Source organism: Ictidomys tridecemlineatus, chromosome 1 (genome assembly GCF_052094955.1).
Source record: "Ictidomys tridecemlineatus isolate mIctTri1 chromosome 1, mIctTri1.hap1, whole genome shotgun sequence".
NCBI classification, from domain to species: domain Eukaryota; kingdom Metazoa; phylum Chordata; class Mammalia; order Rodentia; family Sciuridae; genus Ictidomys; species Ictidomys tridecemlineatus.
In genome coordinates this window covers 305,478-323,016 of record NC_135477.1, presented here as the reverse complement: position 1 = coordinate 323,016, position 17,539 = coordinate 305,478, and the positions used below count along the sequence as shown (strand labels likewise).

Below are 17,539 nucleotides of genomic sequence, written 5' to 3'. Positions count from 1 at the left end.
GGGGCCATGTCTCAGATCCTTTGGCCCCTAGTGTGTACTCTGTCCCTGGGTACCCTTGCCCCTGGCCCCTGATCCCTGGCATCTTAAAGTGCTCCCCAAGTTCCCATTGCTGCAATCTGGGACCACAATGTGCTTGGCGAGCCACCCTACCTTACCCATCAAAGATGCTGCATCAGGCACCCTCTGCACATGGGCTGGGCAAGGGCGAGAAACTGGAGAGATAGATGGTGCATGAGGCACCCCATCCTCACCTGGAGGTCCCAAGTTTTCTGGAGGAGGGGAAGATGGGGGAGCAGGTTGGTCAAGCACAGCAGTAGGCATGGGGAGGGTATTGGGGAGCTAGGCAGTACTGGCGTGGATCTGCTGGGTGCTTTCTATTTGGTCTCACTGCATCCTTATAGCAACTCTGGGGGATAAGCCATGCTACTCCTGTTTCACAGCAGAAGAGACAGAAAGCTCAGACTGAGTAACTATCCTGCACCAGAGCTCCATGGGCTCTTGACATTTCTCCTGGAGCACTATGGCCAGAGGGCAGGTGGGTATAGCTGGGGGGGCACTTTGTAGGGAGGCACAAGAACATCAGGAGTCTGCTCCCCACCCCCACAGGCTGGGGGGCTGCTGGAGGGCTTGTGTGGGGGAGCTCCTGGCCTAGGTACCTCAGGACAGTCTGTCCATCCCCATTTGGTTTCAGAATCTGGAAGGAAGGTCTCAAGGCCACACCCCTCCAGAGCTGCCAGGCTCATGCCCTTACCTCTGCAGCCCAGCCCAGCTCTGCCTGGCCCTTCCTTTCTCATACTTCATGTCTAGGTTTATCAGTCCTCCGGGGCGTGCGGTGACCCCTAGATGGCCCAGAGACTACTCAGGCTCCCCCCATATATCCAGTGCTTTGTAGAGTCCTTGCTGCCTTGTGCTGCATGAGGCACCTGCCAATCAGACTGGTGTGGGAAACATTCAACAATGCTTTGTTATAGTTTATGGTCCCAGGATATGAAAGTGCAGCTTTCTTCGAGGGCAAAGATCTTCATTGTTGATTTTGAAGTTTCATCAGTTCACATGCCTTGAGGAAACATTTCTGTTTTCACAGACACAGGCTGCCCTCTCTTTGTAGGAAAGAGAGGCTCTGAATGCCTCATTGGGAAGGGCTCTGCTGTGTACTGTGGGGACCCAGATCCAATCCAGGAGCAGCATTGGGAGCTCAGTGTTAGAGGTTAAGCATCATAACATCATACCATGGTAATCTGAGAATGTGTAGTGTTTAGGACGTTGTTTCAATGATGCCATTGGAGGGAGGCTCTTGTAGCCCTTTTGGGGTGAGTGGTTTGGCCTGCTCACATGGGGGCAGCCTGGTCAGGCTCATCTTGTCCTGCAGCCACGAGGAGCACTGAAGTCTCATTGTATTAATGGGTTTCATTTAGCAAGGTTGCAGTCAGCGTTTGGAAGCATTGTTACACTAAACTTGGAGTATTGAAAAAGAAGTGGAGCTGTTTAAGTGTATAAGGTAAGTTGAAAGTATGATAGCGTTTTAAAGCAAGTCTGTAAGAAGGGGCCAAACATTGACACGAAGTTTTGCTATATATACTCAGAATATGCTTAAGGGGCAACTGGGGTTTTTCAGTTTTTAATTTTATTTTCTGCGGTGCTGGTGATAGAACTCGGGGCCTTGAGCATGCCAGGCAAGAGCTTCACCGCTGAGATGCATCCCAATCTCTGGATCTTCTTAAATCTAACTAGGGTTAATACGTGCCTTAATTGCTTAAGAAAAATCCCACAAAACCCAGAACCTGAGCGAGAACTGCCCCGCCCCGCCCCGCCCCGCCCCGCCCCGCCCCGCCCCGCCCCGCCCCGCCCCGCCCCGCCAAGGGGGCCCGCGGTACGGCTTCCTCTCGGCCAGGACAGTGGTGTGCGCATGCGTCACCGCGCGGCTGCGCCCTGGAGCGCCGGAAGCGCAGCTGTGGCAGGGTCGCGGGCCGCGCGGAGGCTGTGCACCGAGGGCGCTTCCGGGACGCGATGCCATGCGGCTGTCCGCGGTCGCGCTGCGCGCCGCCGGGGCCGCCTGGCGCGAGTGCTTTCCCCTGCAGGGCCGCGACGTGGCGCGCTGGTTCCCGGGCCACATGGCCAAGGGTGAGGTCCGGCGGGAGAGCAGCGGGCCGCTCCAGGCGCAGGGCTTCCCGCTGCGGTCTGGCAGCGCTGTCGCTTCTGTGCCCCGTCTCGGAGTCTCCAGTTGTCCTCCCAGTTTGGCCCTGTGCGGCCGGCTCAGGGACTTGTGGGGACCTGACTCCACCAAGGGCGTTCACTCGGGTGTCCTCCCCGACAGGCCTTCTAAAACTGCCCCTCTGAAAGCCCACGGCCCCGCCTCAGTGCTCTTGTGTTTTGCAGGGCTGAAGAAGATGCAGAGCAGCCTGAAACTGGTGGACTGCGTCGTCGAGGTCCACGACGCCCGGATATCCTTTCGCACGCAGTCAGGAGCCAGACTGCCTGAGACAGCCCCCGGGCAGTACTGGTCTCCGCCCACCTTTGCCCGGCCCTGGCCCTAGTCCCGTCCTGCAGCAGCCAGCGGCCTGACTTGTCCTTACTGCCATTTAAATCAGCGCTTTTATATGTTAGAATTACCCGGAGGCTTTTAAACACGCGGTTGCCAGGCCCCCTTTCAGATCATGCTGTGTTGCCAGGTCCAGGCCACATGTGTTCTGAAGCTCCACACCTGCGGTGTTGGTGCCTCAGTGGGCCGCTCAGGCTTTCCAGGGTACCCCGCATGGAAATTTCTAGGTAGGATATGAAAGCTGAGATTAAAGGTTCCTGCCAACCCGGGCTTTCCTCTTACCTGAGTGAGTCGTTGACAAGACATGGTGATGGTGCTCGTTAATTTGTACTGCTCAGACCTGTTTCCTCACTTTTGAAAAAAGAGTGGAGGTTCTCCTGTGGTGGTGTTTGCCAGCTGTCACCAACCTGCCTGTGTAACCCCAGAAAAGCTGGGGATGCCAGCCCCATGGGCCTGTCCCTGTGGACCACCCAGGAATAGCCAGGTGCAAATGTGTGCCTGACCTCCACTGCCTGGAGTCTCCGGAAGTAGAAGTGGAGGATGACCATTTTCAGGGCTCAAAGGCTGGTTGGAACTTGAGTAACAAAATAGCAGGAATTTTTGAATTGGGCTGTAAATATGCATCAGTTTACTGACAGGCTGGTCAAAGGTGTTTACTGGCAATTATATGTCTGATTGTTCTTTAAACTTTAACCTTTTTTCAGTATTGGAGATTGAACCCAGGGCCTCACACATGCTAGGCAAGTGCTGTAATGGGCTACATTCCTGTTCCTATGTCTGATTATTTAAAAAATGAATAAAACCCGTAGTCATTATTTAGTGTGTGTGATGAGAGGACTTTTTTCCACCTTTCATCTCTAGAACATTCTACTTTATCTAGGATATGGCAGGAAACCTGTATTGGATAGTAACATCCTGGGAGAGAGTGCTGGAGGCTGGTGGATGACTGAATGAGCAGAGACTTGGTCAGCACTGAGGAAGGGTCCCTTTGTGTGGCAGGTAGCGGTTAGAGTGGAAGCCTCACTAGGGCATGTCAGAGGCCTCTGGACTCTCCGAGCTACACTCCCTGGGAGAGACAGGTACTAGGAGAGCCAGGGGTCTCTACACAGTGAGGAAAGAAGCTGCTGCCTGCCTGTGTGAGTCTCACGTTCAGTCCCAGAGTCCCTGGCTGAGGGCAGTACTGAGAAGGCAGCATCTTCCTTGGGGATCTCTGGGAGAAGGCCTACCCTCCTGTAGGGTGGCATCGACCCCCAAGTCCTTGGTGGCCATAGGTGGGTGGTACTTTGAGGTATTCTATGGGTGTCTTGGCAGCTAAATAGTAACTTGCTTATAAAACCTCCCTCTGAACTGGTTTCCCATTTGGGAAGCTGAGTGAAGCCATTGCCCTGCTGACTGCCTGTCCTGGCTACTGCAGGAGGTACACCCTGTCCTCAGCCTGAAGGGCAGAATCTGGGTTGGCTTGGCAGCTGCTAGGGTGGGAGAGTGGACTGGGCTGGCTCCTGATCTGAGATAGGGCTTTGTCCTCTGCCTTCAGCTCTTACTGACAGGAGGTAGATAAGGTAAAGTAGGTTGATGGGCTGGTAAAGCTTTGAGGAAATTTTGCCTTAATGTTGCCACATCCCACTTTCAGGCCGCAACCCTCTGTTTCAGGAGACCCTTGGACTAAAGCCTCACTTGCTGGTCCTCAATAAGATGGACTTGGCAGACCTCACAGAGCAGCGGGTGAGGGCCTTTCCAAAAGATGCCTGCAGAGCATGACACAGATGTTGCTGGACAGACTCAGAATCATCAGCCAGGCTCAGTGTTATCTCTCTAGGCGGGCTCTGCCTCAGAAACAGCTCTGCTTTTTTTTTTTCTTTCCCAGTTGGATACAATACCTTGCTTTTATTTATTTATTTTTACGTGGTGCTGATGATTGAGCTCAGGGCCTCCCATGTCCTAGGCGAGCGCTCTACCGCTGAGCCACAACCCAGCCCACATCTGTGCTTTTCAGGAGGACTTGACAACAAGAAAAGCAGAGGCACCACCTCCAGTAATATTTCCAGTCTCCATGTTTCCTTTTCCCCTGGGCCTTCTGTCCCCATTCTGCTTGGCTCTGGAGAAATCTGTTAGCTACTTTGGGCCTGCCTTCCCCACCCCCAGTCATTCTACCCTCTAGATCACAGGGTGTATAGAAGGCAGCTGGCAGCAGAAAACCTGGGTTCAGGCTGGTGAGCATGGATGTCTGGGGGCATTGCAGCCATCACAGGGACCAGTGCTGCCCAGCACAGTGTGCTTGGCATCCTGATCTTGGATGTCTACTTGCAAATGCTCAGAATGGACACCATTTCCCCAGGAGGTGGCAGTGTGCCACTGGAGGCCGCCACAGCTGAGCCTTCCCTTAGGCCCTTCTGAAACCATGAGTGCTGTGTCTACTTTGCCCCACGTGGTGGCCTCTGGCCAACAGTGATCACTGCAGCTGAGGAACTGACTTTCACATCTTACCTAGTTCTAATTAAGTTTGAGAAGCTGCATGAGGCCAATGCCTGCAGCTCTGGACATCCCTAGTCTAGTCTGGAGGTCTGATGGCTGCAGCACCCCCAGGTGTCCACACTCACCAAGCTGACCCTAGGTTTTCTGTGGTTGGCTGCCTTCAGCACACACAGTGATCTGGAAACTGGAAGGGCTTGGGGAGGTGTGGGAGGTCCGGTTTCTCCGGAGCCAAGCCGAACTGGGCACAGGTGGGAGGGTACTTTCTGTGTGACCAGGAAATGTGGAGGCTGGAAATGTTATTGGAGGTGCTGCTTCTGCTTTTCTTGCTCTGTGGTTGAGACCTTTGCTAAGTGGTGTCACGGTCTTAAATTCAAGGCAATTTTTAAAAAGTTGTTAGTAGCATGGAAATTTCCTTGCTGCAGCAGCAGCAGTGCCTTCATTTTCCTAGGTGACTGGCACACCCCAGTGGCCTGCAGAGCTGAAGTGGCTCTGAGCAACGGTGCTCCTGGCCAACTGTTCCTTGGAGCTCAGTCCTGGAGTTTGATTGTGCCACCCATATTTGCATTTAATATGTAAATGGCAATATCTCTTTCAGAAAATTCAGCAGCACTTAGCAGGAGAAGGCCTAAAACATGTCATTTTTACAAACTGCATAAAGGATGAGAACATCAAGCAGGTAGGCCTTTTTCTGCTCACACGTTTCTGCTTTGTCACATTATTTTATAAGAAGCAGTTTTGGGGAAGATCCTGGGGTTGGCTTCTGCTTTCCAGGGATGTGGGCAGTCAGCCAGAGTATAGCTGTCCTAGAAGCCCCTGGGGGGCCACCTACTCCTCCCTAGTGTAGGGGTGGGGACAGTCTGCTTCTGGGTCTGTGATCTGGGCACTTGAGAGTACTACCTTCAGAAATTCAGGCAGGTCAGGCCTCCCTGTCAGCTGCTGGAGTCCGTGTGTGAGGCCCGTGTCTCCTGAAGAGTGGCAGGGAGAGGGTCCCTGATGCTGGTGTGTGGAGGTGGCTGCGGGGGGGTGGGGGTGGGGGGGTGCATTAGGGGATGTCAGGCTGAAATGAATGGCTTTTTGTTTCAGATAATCCCAAAGGTCATAGAACTGGTTGGGAGCAGCTACCGCTACCACCGGTCAGAGGTTGGTGAGTGGGGCCCAGAGCTGGTAGTGGGCAGCCCTTTCCTGCCTGTGAGAGGACGGGGAGTGCCCTAGCAGGAGGCTTGGCTTTTCCCCTGGGTCTCTTCAGCCAGCAGGGCTGGGTGGCCCATCAGGTGGTAGGTCTCTGCCTGACCTCCTTCCTGGGCTGAGAGTCCACGGCCTGGGCAGGATGGGGCTGAGGGTCTTCCCTGCCCCTGTAGAACCTGGACTACTGCATCCTGGTGGTTGGCGTTCCCAACGTGGGCAAGTCCTCCCTCATCAACTCCCTGAGGAGACAGCACCTCAGGACAGGTGAGCCTGTGCCCCCTGCTGCTGAATTGGCCCTTCTGCATCCGTGGGCTCTTCCGCCAGGACAGCAACGGAGAGGGCAGTGTGGGGACAGCTGTTTGTTGCACTGGATTTGTTTTCTAATGGCTTTCATGTGGGATGGTTTTCTAAACTCAGTGGTTTTGGTTTTTCATTTGTTAAACCCCTTGGTGCAGATAATTCCACTTGCTGTAGGTAGAAGGTGTGGGGGGTGTTCTCATCCCAGGTTTCCTGGACTTAGCTTGGAAACCTGAGCCCTCAGCACTGGTCTCCTGCTCATCCTCTTGTTTGATAAAAATATGGCCTGCTGCGCTCATTCCAGTGCCTTGACGGACCATTTTAAAATTTCACGCTGGATCTAACTGTATTGATCTTGTTGTTCATGTGATATTACAGTGTTTATTAACAAATCTAATCACAGTATAAAATCTGAGAGCTTTAAGCCATGCTGAACCATTATTCCAGAGGTAATGTTGGGCATTAATGGAGGGTCTTAGTTACCTGGTGATCTGTGTGTTTGTTGTTTGTTTGTTTTGGGGGGTGCACTGGGGCACTTTACCACTGAGCCACATCTTTATTCTTTTTTTTTTTTTTTTGGTGCTGGGGATTGAACTCAGGGCTTTATGCGTGTGAGGCAAGCACTCTATCAACTGAGCTATATCCCAGCCCTCAGCCTTTTTTAAATTTTTTGTTTTAAGACAGGGCCTTGCTACGTTGCTTAGGGCCTTGCTAAGTTACAGAGACTGGCCTTGAATTTACAACCTTCCTGCCTTAGCCTCTTGAGTTGCTGGGATGACAGGCCTGTGCCACCATGCCTGGCCAGTCATCTGTGTATTTTCCTCTGTCCTTTTGTGGTCAGTGGCATTAAGTGTGTTCCTAGTGCTATTCAGCTATCCTCACTGTCCCCAGACTTACAGCAAGACAGCTCCTGGTCCCCCCACCCCCGCAGCCCTGGTCTGTGTCAGTGCAGCCCTCCTCTGACTGGCTCATGCGATCAGCAGTGCAGTGCCCGTGTGCACTGTGTTGGAGCTCCTGTCAGAACTCTTTCTTCCTGGGGCTCCGTGTCCTCTGCTGTGTCTCCGCTTATTTGGATTCTTGCTCCTTTTACTCCTGAGTTGGTTTGGCAGTGGGTAGAGCAGTCCTTGGGACGTGCCCTCAGCTAGGACCTGTGCAGTGGCCTTGGTATTCCGAGTCTGGGCAGGCTGGTCAGGCCTGCTGTGGGCTGTTGGAAGGTGGGCAAGTCCAGGAGGGTGGGGCATGATGAGGGACAGCTCAGGTCTTGCTGTTGTGGGCCTTCCCAGCTCTGGGGAATGAGTCCTGGGCACTTGTCAAGCCTTGTGGCCCCTGCATCTGGCTTTTAAAAAGAGCCCCTGCGTGAGCTGTTGGGGCTAAATGTGGGTAATCATAGCCCTGGGAAGGTCGTTTGGCCTTTGGGGTTTTCATTCTGCTTGTCAGATGGGTTAGTTACACGTGTGTCTGACCGTGTGTTCTGTAGTTGTGTGTCTTGAACACACAAGAGCCCCCTTCTGTCTTACAGGAAAAGCTGCCAGGGTGGGTGGTGAGCCTGGGATCACCAGAGCTGTGATGTCCAGAGTCCAGGTGGGTCCTCTGTGGCCAGGCACAGGTGCTTGCCTGGTGCTGCTGAGCAACCTTGTCCTGCCCATGACCGTCCTTTCCCACACTCCACTGCATCTCCACCGGGTACTCACCTGTGCCAGGCACTGCCCTGTCCTGTTGCCCAGCCGCCAGGGCACCCCACTATCAGGAAAGAGCAGAGCCCACTCTCCACACGTTCCCTTTTGTTCTCCATGCGACCTAGTGCTCTTATTTATTCTCCAAATCGGGTGAATTAAAACCTCTGGCCACCCTGTGCTTGGTGAAAATGATGATCCTTTGGGGATGGGTTTGCTCCTGGGCCCTCCCATGGAGCCTCTGAGGCCTAGTGTGTGGGGCCAGCCCATCAGGAGGCTGCTGTGGGGCCTTACTGTGAACTCTGTCTACATAGGTGTGTGAACGGCCTCTGATATTCCTGATGGACACCCCTGGGGTGCTAGCTCCTCGGATTGGAAGTGTGGAGACGGGCCTGAAGCTGGCCCTGTGTGGTGAGCTGAGCCTGGTGCCCTCCCTCCCACCTCGAGTGCCCAACGCTGACCTTGTCACAGACCTTCAGCAGGAGTAGTTGTTCCACTTTTGCCCTGGCTGCTACTAGATGCTTCTCAAAGCTTAGCTCACGGCAAAGCCTGCTGGTTGCTATCTGACCCTGCCCAGTGAGAGTGACTTTCACTCTCCCCTTTGACAGATGTGGGCAGTCAGACCTTATAGCAAAGGCTTAGCCCAGTGGGAGGAAGGTCAGGATGACAGCTATGTTCTGTGGAGAGTCTCTGTAGCAGCTGAGACTGGGAGGGGCACAAGCTTGTTGGGGACACAGATGCCAGCTGTTGGATGTGCTCACCTTTGCTGCCATCTTCCAGGAACTGTGCTGGACCACCTGGTCGGGGAGGAGACCATGGCCGACTACCTCCTCTACACTCTTAACCGACACCAGCTGTTTGGGTGAGTGGCAGTGAGGGCAGGGCAGGGTGGGCAGCCCCTGCTTGCTTGTCCTGGCCAGGTGCGGCTCTAGACACAGCACACAGATACTGTAGTCGTGATAATCTGCACATTGTTAAAAATTGGGTAAGTCTGACATGAATGCACCTGAGACCATCCGATAATCAAGAAAACGTCACTCCCATTGCCCATTGTGCTTTGTAGTCTTCCCTTCCTGCCCTCTGTGCCCAGGCAGCCCTCTGCTGTCTGTCACTAGATATGTCACTAGAATTTTGCACAAACAAAAGATGCCTTTCTTTCAATTGGCTTGTTTGAAATTTATCTTTGTGTGATCTGCTAAGTGGTGCTCAGTGTTCAGACATTGTAGTACGTTTATCCAGTCACCTGTGGGTGGACACCATGTTGTTTGCAGATCTTGGCCAGAGATTTACTTTTATTTAATCTCCAGAGAGTCAGCTTTTGGTTTCATTGACGTTCCCTGTTATCTTTCTGTTTTTTACTTCACTGATTTCAGTCTTTGTTGTTTCTTCATTTATACTTTGCTGATTTTCCTTCCATCTGTACTGCTGATTGTTGAGAAGGGCATTGAAGTCTTCACCCCTCACACACCAGTCTGCTTCCCTGGGAGTCCTCTTGCACTGGCATTGTGCATTTTGAGGCTCTGTTGTAGGTGCAGTAGTGTGCAGGGTGTTGTGAAGTGCTTCTTCATCTTCAGAGAGCTCTCTGTTCTGGGCCCCTTGTCCACAGCACAGAATGCTAGGTTCTTTTGATTGGTATTATGATGGTATATCCTTGCCCACCATTCTACTTTGTGCATTTGTCTTTATAGTAAAAGTGCATTTCTTATAGGCTGTGTAGAGTTTGGCCTTGTTTTTATCCAATGTGGCGGTCTCTACCTTTCCTATTAGATATTTAGACTATTTATGTTTTGTGTCATCGTTGATGGTTTGAATGTGTTATGCTGTTGGTTTTCTAGTTGTCCCATGAGTTTTGTGTCTTCTCTCCCTTTTCTGCCTCTTGACATCCAGCTCCATCTCTTTGTTAGTCTGGTGCCTGTGGTCTTGTGCTTCAGGTGTGCAGGAGTCTGAGGAGTCACAAGAGTCACCTGCAGCACTCAGGCAGGCCCTTTGCCTCATGTGATGAGCTTGCCACTGTCATCACACATTCCACCATTGCATGTTGGATAAGTCCTGCACACACTCTCCTTCTCTTCTGTTTGCATAAACAGTCATCTTTTAAGGAGACTCAGACGGTAAGAAGAGCACGTTATATGCTTGCCTAGCACATTGCTGTTCAAGGTGCTGCTTGTTTCTTGAGTTCATCTGGTCTTTCACTGTGTGTGAAGGACTTTCCTCAATCTTTACTGTGGGGCAGGTCTGCCTGGCCCCTCCCTCTGTGGGGCAGGTCTGCCTGGCCCCTCTCTCAGGGCAGGGTTCTGCTGAGGTGTGTCCTTTTAGCTCCTGTGGTCTGTCTCCTTTCACCTCACAGGGAGATGCTTTCCCTGTGGGCAGATTTTTGGTGGGAAGGGTGGCCCAGCCTCGTGCTGGTTTTCCTGCCCTCCTGTTCTTTGTCTTCATATTCCTCTGGCTGCTTTGAGTGACTTCTCCTGGTCACTCCTTGAGCAGTGTGTGGGCCCTGCTGTGCTCTTCTTCGTGTTTCTGTGCTTTGGTGTGTTGGTTTCCGGTCTGTGACTTCATGTGTTTGTTACACTTGGCTAATTTCCGGTGTTATTTCTTCGGTGTTTCTTTTGCCTTCTTCCTGCTCACCAGGGCTTGGGTGCCAGCTGCTGGGCACTTGGCCTGTGTGCTGCTTGCTCTGAGGTGCTGGTCCTGTCTGGGTCCTCGCTGGGTTTTGGTCACTGTCTTCTGTGGTGTCTGGTCTGCTGTTCGTCCTATCTCATTGCTTCTCAGGACCCTCGAAGCTCAGATCCTGCCTTCTCTCATCATCTGTTCCTCAGCTCTTGTAACCACATGGCACGTGAATGTGAGTCTGTACATTCTGATACCTGCCACTTCTGGGTCCACTTCAGTTTTCTCTCCTTTGGGATCTGACTTGCTTTGCAGGCTGGTCAGTGTTATTAGGTACCAGACTTTGGATCTCACCTTGTTGGGCCATGGATCTTTCTTTCCTGAAGGAATTCTTGAGCCTCGTCCTGGGATGCTCAGGAGCCTGGCCACCGGCTGCTCTGGGCTGTGGTCAGCAGGCCCCAAGGTCTGATGTGGCCTGTGCGTAGGTACGTGCAGCACTATGGCCTGGACGGCGCCTCTGACGACATTGAGCATGTGCTGAAGAGAGTGGCCATGCGGCTGCGGAAGACCCGGAAGGTGAAAGTGCTTACAGGCACCGGTGAGTGCGGCTGTGCTGTGCCACTCGGTCTGTGTGTTCCCTGGCTGTCCCTAGAGGAGGGCAGGAGGAGGGAGACGTGGGGGTTGGAACTTGCATGGGTGGTGGTGCTGACCTGGGGTTGGGGATTGGGCAGAGGAGCTATTGAAGTATCTAGAGAGAAAGGAGCTCGTAGTCCAGGCTCCAGAGTGTGGGACTGGCCCTGTCCCCTGTCCTTGGGTGGTGCTGAGCGGACATTATGCTCTTGTCTATGAACAGGCCTGGCCTGAGCTTTACTCACTGATGCCCAATGTGACTGTCTTGGGGCTGGGCCATCCCTCTTGGAGGACCCTTTCTCATCAGACCCACTGTCTCTAGGGGATGTGAACGTCGTCCAGCCCAACTACTCTGCGGCAGCCCAGGACTTCCTCCGGACCTTCCGCAGTGGGCTGATTGGCCCGGTGATGCTGGACCGTGATGTTCTGCAGGACGGCCCCCCTGCCGACACAGACTCGGCGCCTACTGCGTGGCAGATGGCTTCCCGGACCTCAAGTGGACAGAGCGTTTGAGGCTTACGACTTCCCACTTTTTTCCAGAAGCAACCACGCTGGTCCCTTTGATTCAGGGCCCCACTTTCCCACTCACGGTGGCCTGGCCAGCCCTATGGAGCAGGCCTGCGTGACTGGCCTGGTGAGGCGGTTCCTGTTTAGTGTCTCTAGGGAGAGGCTAATGCTGTCTTGAGGAGCTAAAGCTGTAATCTGTAATGTTTAGAGTTCTGGATGAAAAGATCTCTCTCTTCTGGCTCTTTCATTGCACACCCATGCTACCTTGGGCCCACATATTGAAGTCCCTCTCACCAGTGCAAGCTGGAACAGGCAGGTCAGGAATGGGGCTCTCGATGTCCTATGGCCCTACAGTGACCAAGAGTCTTATTCCCAGTGCAGGGGTTTATTTTGGTTAACTTTGATATTAAATGAATACATAAACATGGATGGAGGTTCGGAGTAGTGGAACCCAAGGATTTCCTCCCCCTCAGTGCTCCGCTTTCAGGAGGCCACAGGCCCATGGCTCAGCTGTACAACAGGCCAGAGAGTCATGGATGGCCAACTCCTAGCCAAGGGGACAGTGGCCCTCTTCTTCAGGGGGGCCCAGAGGAGGTGCCGAGGACCCATCCCAGTGTTGTGTAGGGAATGTTGCTGTCAGCAGCCTGCATTCTAGAAGGCAGGGTGGTTGGGTTAGCGCAGACGGGAGGTGCTGGCGAGCCTGGACCTGGTGAGTAGCTCTGACCTCATTGTCTGGTGGTGCCTAGCTTTCCCACAGCTGCCCGAGCATCTGCCAGTCTCTGATGCTCAGCCGACTCTCTCCATGCTGTGGGCAGCTGCTCCCAGGGGCTGGTCTTCCAGTGGTGCCTCCCACTGCAATTGCCACATGATTGACCCATTCTGAGGGTGCCTTCTTAGCATTGTCTGTGTCTTGCTGAGGAGGTATTCAAGGGCCCTTGGCTGTGCGAAAAGCTAAACACACTTGAGGTGAGGCTGGTGTGAAGCAAGCATTGAAAAATGTTTTCGTTGCCTCTGGAACCTTTTGACACTCATGCGCTATGGTGTGCCAGGGTCTGGTCCAGTGCAGCCTGTCAGGGAGGCATCTGAGAAGCCAAGAGGGCTTTGGTGGGTCTCCTTGTACCAAACTGGATGATGGAGGGATCTCGTCTGCTTTTGAGAGATCGGCGGGCTTGGACTTGGCTTGCTGGTCTTAGGTGGCATCCAGCTTGGTCTGGAAGGTATGGAGGAGCATCGGGGCTGGCCGTGCCCTGAGCAATGGCAGTGTGGATGACAGGATGCAAGGAGTAGTGTCCTGTGACTACTTGGCCCAGGTCTTGACAGTAGCCTTAAAACCTATCCCCAAACCAGAGCCTTGTGCTGGATGGAGAGATGCTGGTCTCAGCATTGTTCTGGCTAAGCCCAAAGGCTTTTTGGTCCCGAGGGTGAGGGCAAGTCCTGGAAAGAGATTGTCTGTGGGTGAGGGTCTCACAAGAGCACCTCGGAGCTGACCTCAGGTGCTTAGAGATAGACATCTTGGCAGAGCTGGGAACCCCAGAACTGGGCTCATGGCACTGTGCTGGTGGGCCCTGGAGACACAAGGGGCCAGTCTGTGCATGAGGTGTTTGGGAGTTGGAGGCCATCCTTGTAAGGACTGCCAGCATCTTGAGGCTGTTCTGGGTACCCCTGCCCTCAAGATGTCCATGTTTAGATAGCCCTTGGTGGAGTAAGGAGCTCAACTTTCTGTCCTGAGCCCAGGCTTGCTCTTGTCTGACTATACCTGCTGGAGCCTTGGCCCCACTGCTTTGGTCAGCCTTCCTCCAAAGACCTGCAGGTGGCCCTGGGTCTGATGAACCATGGTCTCTCCTGTCTGTCCTCGGCCACTGTGCCACAACCTTACTGAGGACCCTCTGCCTCCACCTGGTCCATCTGCTCTGAGGGAGGGACTGCCCAGTTGGAGGTGCTGCTGCTCACCAGAAGTGTAGGGACCACTTACAGCACAGGGGGACTCTGTAGTGGGATTGGCAGCTGCTGTCCCCGGAGTGATCACTGGATGTGAACTTAAATTACAAGAAAATGGAATTCCCTTGAATGTGGGTTTTTCCCCAGAATGAGTCTCAAGATGAGTTAAATGATCCTTAGGGCCCACTGGCTCTAAGGTGGAGACCATCACCTGGCAGAGGGGTTTGTGGGAAGTCTGCCAGGCAGAGAGGGATGCTGCCGTGGCCTCCCAGGGCATGTTCTGCTGGGAGCTCTGAGAACCACAGTGGGCATCTTCTGGGATGGATGGCTTTCCTCCCCAAAACATTACTGTGCTGTGAAATCTTCAGGACCTGCCCTAGGCAAGTGGTTAGCACCTGACGTTTCTCACTGCAGCCTAGTTGAATGCTCCTCACTCGCTGATATTCTGCTCCTGTGGGAAGTCCATTCCAGCTCTGGTGGGAAGCCCTTGGTCCTCGATCCTCAGGGCTTCAGTGGCAGAGTGGAACCTTTCTGAAGGTGGCCTCTGCCTGGTTGGTCAACACTGTCTACACTCTTCTGTCCAGGGAAGGCCAGAGAACAGGAGTGGCCTGAAAGCCTGGTCTGGACACCTCCCAGCCTGCAGGCCTGAGCAGGAGCCACAGGGGACCCTGAAATCCTGGAGCTGGGGGTGCTGCTGATTCCATGGTAGGGTGGGGAGATGGGGAGGCTGGGACAGTCTTAGGTGGAGGGTGGGGTCCTCCAGGGCCTGAGGACTGTGGGCAGTGGAGGGAAGAAGTGTTCAAATGCTGTTGGCCTCTGGGACAGCCTGAGGGGCCTATGGAGAAGGCTGGGCTGGGGGCCATGATATGGATCCCAAGCCCAGCTGTGCCTAGGGCTGGAGCAGCCCCAGGGTGCCCAGGGCTCCAAGGGCACCACCCAGCAGCAGGCAGAGGCACAGGTGGTGGGTGGACTCTGCACCAGAAGTCCAGGTCCAGTAGCTGTACACACCCCTGCCTGTCCCGTTGCCGCCGGGTGCCCAGTCCTCCTCGTCCTCCCGGCCACCCTCCTTTGGCCCTGTGGCCCTTCTCCAGCCTGGGCCCCCAGCCAAGCCGGCAGCTGCCCCTGCTGCTGCCCCTGCTGCAGCCCCTGCTGCAGCCCCTGCTGCTGCCACGCGCAGAGTTGAGCCGGCTCCGCTGTAGCGGGGCGCAGGCCTCACACGCACCCTTGAGGCCCCACGTGCTCCACCGCGCAGGCCTCCGCGAGCGCTGCCCCGGGCTCCTCCACGGCCACCTTTGGCTGCACCGCTGTCGCAGAGGAAAGCTGCAGCCAGTAGCAGAGCCCAGCAAGTTGCAGCTGTCCAGTTCATCTTCATTGGCAAAACTGCAGAAAGGAAGCAGAAGGACTTCAGCTTCTGCAAGAAGGGGCACAAGGGCATGGGGCAGAGATGAGGTGACAGGGAACTTAGGGCCTGGGACCAGTGGGCTCGGGGTCTGGATACAGGAACATGAGAGCTTGGAGACTAGGGAGGCTCAGGGTCTGAGGAGATACAGGTCAGGACTGGGGACCAGTCTGTTGGGTGAGGGGGTTCAGGGCCTGAGGCCACAGAGGTTTGGATCTAGGAACCAGGATGGGGTTAGGGGATTCAGGGCTTGCTGACAGTGGTGAAGTGGCTCAAGTCCGGGCAGGATAGGGTTCAGGATCTGGGAACAGGGGCTCAGAGCCTGAGGACAGATGGAGCTGCTTTTGTGAAGATCTGGGAGCTTACCACTTGTGGTGAGGCTGGACTGGGCTGTGTGTGTGTGTTCAGGCCTGGGGTCGGGCTTGGGGTCCTGTTCACCAACCGGGAAGGGTATGGGGTGGGCTGGGAGGGATTCACACGGCAGGACTGTTAGGTGCCTGGGGTAGGATGGGGCGCAGAATTGGGGGGTGCTGAGCGCCTGTGGTGGGGGCGCTCAGGCCTAGCGGTAGGGGCTTCATATCCCCGGCCTTGCGCAGCCATGTTGGGGGTGTTGGAGGGGGTCGTGACTGAAGGATGCCAAACACAGATCAGCATCTAGAGAAAGAACTGGCATGTGACCGACCTGGCATCCCCCATCTCGGATCTCCGGAGCCTGAGGGCCAGTGGCCGCGGAGAAATGGGTGCGGGGTTGGTAACGCCGCTCGGACTCCGCGGACCCCAGGAATCTCCCTCCCTGTCCCCGCCCCGCGCCCCGCCCTTCCAGCCGAGGCCCAGCGGTGGGGGAGGGGAACCGGACAGGGACGGGCCCACCCGGCTCTGCGCGAGGGTCTGGGCGGCGTTTCCATCCCTCCGGGGCCGCGCAGTCGCCCCCACTCCAGCCTCTGCGGTCCGCTCCCGCATCCCCCCTCGGGCTTACCGCTGCGGGCCGGGGTCGGAACTTCTGCCCAGATGCCGCTCCGGGCCGCCGCCGGGTGGGAAGGCGGGCGGGGGCGAAGACCTTCGGCCACCCCGCGCGGCTGGATGCTGCCGAGGCCTCCGCGAGGACTGAGGGCGGCGGCGGCGGCGGCTCAGCCCCGGGAGACCGCAGGGGAAGGGAGGAGAGAAGGCAGGCTCGGAGGAGGGCGCAGCCCCTCTTGTGGTCCGGCCCCCATGGTCGCCGCGCCCCCTCCTCCTTCCTTCTCCTCCCCGCCTCCCTCCCCAGCGCCTCACTTGCCCACAAAAGACCCTCTTGTGCCCATCACCCCCGCGTCTCTGATGGCGTCTTACCCAGGGAACACAGCAGCCCCCTCCCTCCGTGCCCTCCCCACCTGCCCACTTCGTCCATGCCCGTTCCCCAGGGCTTCTCCCCAGCCCATCCACGCTCCTCCTTCCCGTCTGCCACATTATTATCCCCACCTGAGAGGACATCCCAGCCACAGGGGCCACAAAAATGTGCCAGGAGGAGAGGAGGGGATGCCTGCCCAGGGTCCCAACTTTCTGAGTCCTACCAGCAACAGGCTCCCTTCCCAGGTCTGTGAGACTTGCTCATGGGCACTGGGATGTGCCCCTGACCATAATTTGGGACTCATGGTCATCCTGTTGTTCTTGCAGTGCCACTGAAAATGCTGCCAGGTACCCTGTGCTCCACCGGGAGTATCCTGATGAAGCCAGATTTAAAGTTAGGTAGTCAGTGTAGTTAGGTAAATCGGGTCTAATACCGAGTGAAATCTAAAATGGAGGCCATGCTGGGAATGACTCAGGGAATGTTAATGAAGTCCGGAAAAGGCCCTAGGCCAAAATCCACCTCAAAAAAGTGTTAACCAACAGCCCCAACAGATTTGGAGATAGCTCATCCCAGAGAAGTGATAATCCCATCCCAAAAGGTGATAATTAGGTCCACCTGTGTCCTAACCCTTCCCCCTTACATTCCATCACCAAAACTCTAAAAAGGGGAGACAACTGCACTTCCACGGATTCCACCTCTTGGGTCCCCTTCTTCCTCCAGGAGAAGTCTTTTCTGCTGTCCTTTAATAAACTTCTAATTTCTACTCTGACCTTGCCTCGGCGTGCTTCTTGGTGTTATTCAACATTGGGGAAGCAAGAACTCATCACCCGTCAACAGCGGTATCACTGATGGCACTAGATGAACTTGCCAGGCCTGGCTCCCGGGGACCACTTCTGGGAGTGCTCTCCTGGGAGCCAGCCATGGGATCTGTCTGTTGCTGTGCCCTCCCTGGCCCTTGGAGGGGCATA

At 55.0% G+C, this 17,539-nt stretch overlaps 2 protein-coding genes across 9 annotated transcripts; one reads left to right on the top strand and one right to left on the bottom strand.

Moving 5' to 3' along the window:
- The first annotated feature begins 66 nt into the window (after positions 1 to 66).
- Positions 67 to 12,135, top strand: Mtg1 (mitochondrial ribosome associated GTPase 1). Of its 7 annotated transcripts, XM_078023710.1 has the most exons (12): positions 67 to 535; positions 1,416 to 1,498; positions 2,377 to 2,443; positions 4,159 to 4,261; positions 5,607 to 5,687; positions 6,095 to 6,151; positions 6,370 to 6,460; positions 8,013 to 8,176; positions 8,481 to 8,577; positions 8,947 to 9,028; positions 11,259 to 11,371; positions 11,726 to 12,135. In XM_078023710.1, exons 3-12 carry the CDS (start codon positions 2,388 to 2,390, stop codon positions 11,914 to 11,916), a joined length of 1,035 nt encoding a protein of 344 aa, XP_077879836.1. In that variant the 5' UTR covers positions 67 to 535; positions 1,416 to 1,498; positions 2,377 to 2,387; the 3' UTR covers positions 11,917 to 12,135. The 7 variants fall into 7 exon arrangements, with proteins under 7 accessions (XP_077879836.1, XP_077879843.1, XP_077879847.1 ...); XM_078023692.1 differs by lacking the exons at positions 67 to 535; positions 1,416 to 1,498 and adding an exon at positions 1,856 to 2,121; XM_078023699.1 differs by lacking the exons at positions 67 to 535; positions 1,416 to 1,498 and adding an exon at positions 1,865 to 2,121 and having other exon boundaries at positions 8,013 to 8,074.
- Sprn (shadow of prion protein) lies at positions 9,116 to 16,605 on the bottom strand. Of its 2 annotated transcripts, none has more exons than XM_021723418.3 (2): positions 16,224 to 16,605; positions 9,116 to 15,228 (listed from the first exon to the last, which is right to left on the bottom strand). In XM_021723418.3, exon 2 carries the CDS (start codon positions 15,218 to 15,220, stop codon positions 14,738 to 14,740), a length of 483 nt encoding a protein of 160 aa, XP_021579093.1. In that variant the 5' UTR covers positions 15,221 to 15,228; positions 16,224 to 16,605; the 3' UTR covers positions 9,116 to 14,737. The 2 variants fall into 2 exon arrangements, with proteins under 2 accessions (XP_021579093.1, XP_040128734.1); XM_040272800.2 differs by lacking the exon at positions 16,224 to 16,605 and adding an exon at positions 15,614 to 15,709.
- Positions 16,606 to 17,539: the final 934 nt, after the last annotated feature.

Excerpts from the sequence above, each read along its gene's own strand:
- Mtg1 (XM_078023692.1), top strand. The coding sequence starts at position 2,013 with ATGCGGCTGTCCGCGGTCGCGCTGCGCGCCGCCGGGGCCGCCTGGCGC. Across the intron at positions 5,688-6,094 it reads AGGATGAGAACATCAAGCAG|ATAATCCCAAAGGTCATAGA; the intron begins GTAGGCCTTTTT and ends TTTTTGTTTCAG. Across the intron at positions 8,578-8,946 it reads CCTGAAGCTGGCCCTGTGTG|GAACTGTGCTGGACCACCTG; the intron begins GTGAGCTGAGCC and ends GCCATCTTCCAG.
- Sprn (XM_021723418.3), bottom strand. The coding sequence starts at position 15,220 with ATGAAGATGAACTGGACAGCTGCAACTTGCTGGGCTCTGCTACTGGCT.